This window comes from Meleagris gallopavo, chromosome 16, assembly GCF_000146605.3.
Source record: "Meleagris gallopavo isolate NT-WF06-2002-E0010 breed Aviagen turkey brand Nicholas breeding stock chromosome 16, Turkey_5.1, whole genome shotgun sequence".
Classification (NCBI taxonomy): Eukaryota; Metazoa; Chordata; class Aves; order Galliformes; family Phasianidae; genus Meleagris; species Meleagris gallopavo.
In genome coordinates, this window is record NC_015026.2 from 14,873,119 (window position 1) to 14,878,991 (window position 5,873).

The following is a 5,873-nucleotide window of genomic DNA, read 5'->3' on the forward strand; positions in this document are numbered from 1 at the left end:
ACAGGAGGGAGACCGACTTTTTACACCAGCAGACAGTGAGAGGACAAGCAGAAAAGACTCTAAGCTAAGAGAGGCGGATGTAGGTGAGATGTGGAGGAAATCCTTCCCTCAGGGCGTGAGGCGCTGGCCCTGCTGCCCGGAGCTGTGGGTGCCCATCCCTGGGGGCTCAGAGCCACGGCCGGGCCCGACGGAGCTGGGGGCAGCCGGAAAGCGGCAGAGTGGGGCTGGGAGATTTTCAAGGCCCCTTCCAACAGAAGTCACTGTATGATTCTGTGGTCTCCATTAACTCTGCAGATGGCAGATAGTACATGAAGCCCCCAGGAGCCCCTTGTCCTGCACCTGGAGGAATCCCCAGAGGCACACAGGACAGTGCCTTGCAGGCAGCTCAGAACAGCCCAGGACACCCACCTGCACTTTGCCATTTCCTGATGGGGGGAGAGGAAGAGAGCCTTTTCTTGGAGGTTGTCCTGGAAATGGAACTCTGGGATAAAACAGCAATGTGGGACAACTGGGGAAAAACAGTAAGATTCACATTCTATTCCTTTTCCCCTACTTGTGTATTTCCATTTCTCCATAGCTTTTTTTTTTTTTTAAATAATTTGGAACTACTTAATTAGGGAATTGCAGATGCAACTCCTCAGTAACATTTGCATGGTGCGTTTCAGCAGGAGATGTGCTTTATGTACAGCCCTACAATCCCACCCAAACGCAAACTGCAGAGCCATGAGGTCTTACAGGAGCAGAGCTGAGAGCACCATGATGTCATTTCCTTACAGACTGATGGCTGTGCAGGGGATGGACACCTGAGGAGAGAACGCACAGCGCAGCACTGAGCATCCCTGCAAGCAGATCCGCGTTTCCCCTCACACTCAGTGATCCCATTTACCAGAATAGCAATCGCTGCAACACCAGAAGTGCTTTCCCCCTGATCTAAAACAGCAAAGAGCAAAGCCCACCCAGCTGTCCAGAGCAGAAGTAATGGACAACAAAACACAAGTCAAACAGGAGCTATTTAATTTTAACATAGATGAGAGTTACAACAAATCTTGAGACTCTTAATTGTTAAGAGAAGGAAGCAGAGCAGTGAGGCCTGTTCTTTGCTCTCTGAAGACCTGGAGAAGACACCCAAGTGGTCCCACTGTGCTGGGCAGCCTGGCTCCCCCCCGGGGCAGTGGGAAGCCCAATGGTTTCAGGTTGTGTTGGGGAATGGCTGCAGGAGCAGGGCGGACATGAGACTGTGTACGAGCATAGCTTGTGCGGCAGCACAGAGTGCATACCATGAGAAAACATTAGGAGTTAAGATGGGAGACACAACATCCTTTGGGCAGCATGTAAACAGCAGGCCCACAGCAGCTGTGCTCTGTGGATATGTGGGGGGCTGATAAGCGGATGAGCTCAGCGGCAGGTGTGAATGCTGGCTGAGCATTGGTTGAAGCTAGGCAGCCCACCTAGCCGCCCACCTTGTGCTCCAATAGTAAGTGAACACGTGTATTGGAAACATATATAAACCCTGTGTGTGCAGCAATAAACTGAAGCTTGATCACTCATATTGAGTACTGTCGTGCTTCCCCGCTCGAGATCAACCTAATTAGGACGCTATCCGCGGCAAGGTTGGGCTCACAGCAGCTCCCATTGCCAACAGACGCTGCGAGCGCTGCTTTGCACCGCCTGCTTCTCTGAGACTGCAGTCTGTAGAAGAGTACAGGCGGTAAGGGACTGGGCATGTCAGGAGCAGCATGCTGCAGTCACCCCACAGTGCTGCCCCGCACGGACCTGGGGCTCACAGATGCACTGCTGTGCCTATGGCTGTCACAGTCCCCTGCATTCCCAGCTCTGCAGTAACAGCCACAGCCCAGACACATTTCTCAGCACTTCACAAATGATACAAAGAAAAAAGTACTCTAAAAACACAGGGGTGACGCTGCCATCATTAACACACGCAGAGCTGGGGGGAGAAATGTCTGTCCTCATTTCCGCTGACAGCAGCAAGAGCAGCTGAGTCCCACCTTTACCCACACCAACACATCTCCCCTCCCTACCCCCCACATCCCGCACGCACCGTGCTAAACCACACCGATGCACACTGCTGCTCCCGCCTTCCCACTGCCCTGCCCTGAACTCACTGTTCTGAACTGACACGTCCTCATTAATCCCTTCCACACGTACCTATTTGCCAACGAGGTGCCCACATGCAGTGCTTTACAGCCTCCTTCCCCTCCCACCCTGAGCCCTCTGACCCCCACCCGCTCCTCCCCGAGCGCAGGCAGGCAAACCGGCCCACGGGAAGGTGCAGGAAGCTTCCAGACACGGCTGCAGTGTGACACGGGCTGCATACACAGCCATGGCTGCTCTCAGCCACTGATCAGCCCGCTGTGCAGACATCACGTAATGGCACAGAATGGATCCCCTCCTTCTGCAGAGCATTCCCGGCTCTGCTGCAAGGGAGGACCACAGACATTCCTGCCCCAGCACAGACCCACTGGGATAAGCACTATTACCAACACACAGCACAGCCAGGTGGAATCCATTTCCCTGTGCACTCCAAGTTCTACTGGCCAAAATCATCCAGTGCTGTTCCAGTCACCAAGATGCTTTGAGATCAGCTTGCATACACCACAGGTGACTAAGGAAATCTCCCAGCTAACGTAAGGAAACATTAAATCAAAGCACATTTTCAGCACTGACATTTTGGGTGAGTCCCTCTAACAGGAAAAAGGCAAAACCGCAGGCAGGAAAGCAGCAGAGGAGGGATTCAGTACAGTTTCAGCCTGCCTGAGCCAGGTCTCCTATGACAAAGCCTACCTGCAGGGAAGGCACGGCTTTGTACACAGGTCCTGCTGGGGAACGTGTTCCTAAATGAAAACCAGTGAGGTGTGGGGCAGGAAATGGGGCACTGTGGGGGCTGATCCCAGCAGAACAGAGCGGCTCTGCTCCCTGGAAGGGCTGAGGAACTGCTCACAGCCAGCACTGCACTGAGACCATCACAGCTCCACACGTGGAACTCCAGTCTCCAAACTGCCTGCTACCCCAGTGGGAACGAGCCCGCTAAAAGCATGAGATCCATCCTGGACTGCCACACCATAAATAATGAGGGAGGGCATAGCAAAGCGTGTAAGAACACCCTGTTAGTGTAAGTGCTGCCATCCATCCGCACACTGTGAGACGTTTGCTAGCAATGCTGCAGGTACCTAACAGCTATAGAAAACAGCAGGAAGTCCCATGAAGCGTTACTTTTCATTCTTGAAAGCTGCATTCAGGTGGGATTGCTGCCCATCTTGTTAACCAGAAATGCAAGAGAACCAAGTGCAAGTGATCTGCTGGTACTTCATGGCCTCACTGGCACTGCAGAGCTCTCTCTTCATTTTCCAGCTGACCATGCATCAAACACAAACTTTGCAGCTACGGTATCTTCAACTGCCATCCCTGAAACAGAATGGGATTTGGCTCAGAAGAGAACAGGCGGACAGCAGCCAGTGGCAGCTCCATCCTGGCAGCCCCATCACTGCATTCCGAGTTACTGCCACCACTCCCTCTTGTCCATCCTATGGGAAGCCGACGTAAGTCTGAACCTGACAGGCAGTGCTCCTACAGTGAGACCCCTCCCGCTGCAGGACACAGCACACAGCTGCCCACCTGCACTGCTGCCCTTCCCCACAGGGCTGCAGATCACTCTGTGCTCTCCCATCACCTGCAGTCAGCCCGGAGGTCAGACAGCAGCACGCTCAGCCGCAGCTGCTTCCACATGCTCTGCATTCACACTGGATAATGCTGAAATGGGAAGTGTACTTTTCCCTCTGCTATTTTGCTTTCTTATCACCTTTCACTACACAGCTCTGCTGGACAAATTACAAGGGAGAGCACAGCTCCCACAGCCGCTCAGCAGCCTTCCCGTGTGCAGCCCTACCAAGGGACAGAGTCCCTCCAGCCGGGCTGTGCGCAGCTGGGGCTGCCCTTACCCAGAGACTTGAAGACTGTGGTTTTCTCGGGCACCGCTGGTTTTGTACCCTTCAGTATCTCCCCCAGCTCAGCAAAAATCTCTGCCTGCAAAACAGACATCTTTACACCAACATAATATCAACAAGTACATTAAAACATAGGCTTCCTAAGTGACTGTCAATGCAACTCTTTCCTTTTTGCTATCTCATAACTGAAACTTTCCTACAGGGAAAGAAATCAGTGCCCAGTGCTGCAGAACACGGAGCGGGTGGAAATTGCAGAGCAGACAGAAGGACAGACCACTGCCATGGGCAGCTGTCAGACCACTCTCAGGAACCGGGCTGTTCCTAACGGGCATCTCGTCATCCACCAGCAGAACAATGGCGTTCCACCCCATATCCCCATGTGTCAGACATCAGAAGGGAAACTGCTCCTGTTCTGCACAATGGCTCAGGCAGAGCAGCGCTGAGTGCAGCTGTGCAGAACAATAACAGCTCATTGCTTCTCCTCATCCTGAGCTCTGAGTCGCATCACTCTCACTGAGATCTTACAGGAGCAAGGGGACAGATTTGATTCAAAGATTTGAAATATTTATATTAATTAACAAAGAGTGCAAGAAATGCACGCCTTCCAAAACAGCACTTGGTTACTGTACACCAAGGGCAGCGCTGAAGGCCGTGTAACCACTGGCACAGAATGTACACTGCTACATCACAGACATCTCAAAGCAGTTCCCCATCTGACAGCCGTGCACCGTGCAGCCCCAGCACAGCACCCAGCCCTCAGTGCTCCGCCAGCCCCAGCACAGCCCATCCCAAGCACCGCTCATCTCAAACTCTGCTCCACAGCACCAGGGCACACCCAGACTCACCCCGGACAGGATGACATCTCCCGACTCCGTCAGCGCTGCCTCTCTGGAATCCACAACCAGAACAGAGCTCTTCATCAGCACATCGTCCAGCTCCCTCCAGTCCGGCCTGCTCGCTCCGACCGCTGAGACAGCACAACCCATCAACTGAGAGAAACGCTGGGAGCAAACTCAAAACGTGCTTTGTCCACAGACACTCAAAGTGGCCATGGATGCAGGTGGGAATGTGGCATAGCACAGAGGCATAGCATCCCGTCACCAAAGCTCTCATGTTCTTCGTAAGCAGAACCAGACCAGCTTGAGTCAGAACAGCTTGTTTTCTGTGGCTTTTGTTTTCTTAAGCAGAGCTAACAATATCCTCTGAAATATGCTCCTAACAAATGCTAGCTTTGCACAGAGCCTCCAGAGAGCTGAGGCACACGTGGATCACCTCCTCTGCCTGCTGCCTCTCACAGCCCCCTCCTCTCATCACATCAGCACCAAAGCCCTCAAAATTTGTCACCCTTTCCCGTGACCCAAATGTGTCTATGCTGCGTGCCTTCAAAGGAGAAGCCTCAAAGCACCGTGCAGTTATCCCAAGCAGAGCTTACTGCCAGGACCCGCATGCAGGCAGAGCTCAGTATTACTAACAGGGATTTTCAAACCTGCAGCTTTTCTCTTGTCTCAGCTGTAAGCAGGACAAGGCACGCAGGTTACAGGTACTGATCCACAACAAGAAACAAATCCACGGGCCTAACCTCCGAGTACAGAAAGATCGCTAAGAGCTTCTGGGCTAATTAAACAGTTATTGCAGTTAAACGCTTCTGAAGAGAGCTGCTAGCAGAGTAACAAGTGGGGGGGAGGCAGGGGGTCGAGAGGAGGAAAGAGGGTAAGAGGGGTCTTCTTGTCCGCGTCGCCTTGACGACCGAGGGCCGCGATTGCCTTTGATGCAGCTCCGGGCTGCTGCAGCCCCTGGGAACGGCCTGACGCCGCGCTCCGACAATCCGCCCTTTGTCTCAGCGCCGCCAGCGGCCCGCGCGGCCGCAATTCGCGGCGTCGGTCCGCCCGCAACCCCGACAGCACCGCCGCG

General features: G+C 53.5%; 1 protein-coding gene across 1 annotated transcript; it reads right to left on the reverse strand.

Moving 5' to 3' along the window:
* Positions 1 to 3,107: 3,107 nt before the first annotated feature.
* LOC100541881 (ketimine reductase mu-crystallin-like) lies at positions 3,108 to 5,844 on the reverse strand. The gene is made up of 3 exons (XM_010719942.3): positions 4,808 to 5,844; positions 3,957 to 4,041; positions 3,108 to 3,423 (listed from the first exon to the last, which is right to left on the reverse strand). The coding sequence occupies exons 1-3, from the start codon at positions 4,946 to 4,948 to the stop codon at positions 3,359 to 3,361; spliced, it is 291 nt and encodes a 96-aa protein (XP_010718244.1). The 5' UTR covers positions 4,949 to 5,844; the 3' UTR covers positions 3,108 to 3,358.
* Positions 5,845 to 5,873: the final 29 nt, after the last annotated feature.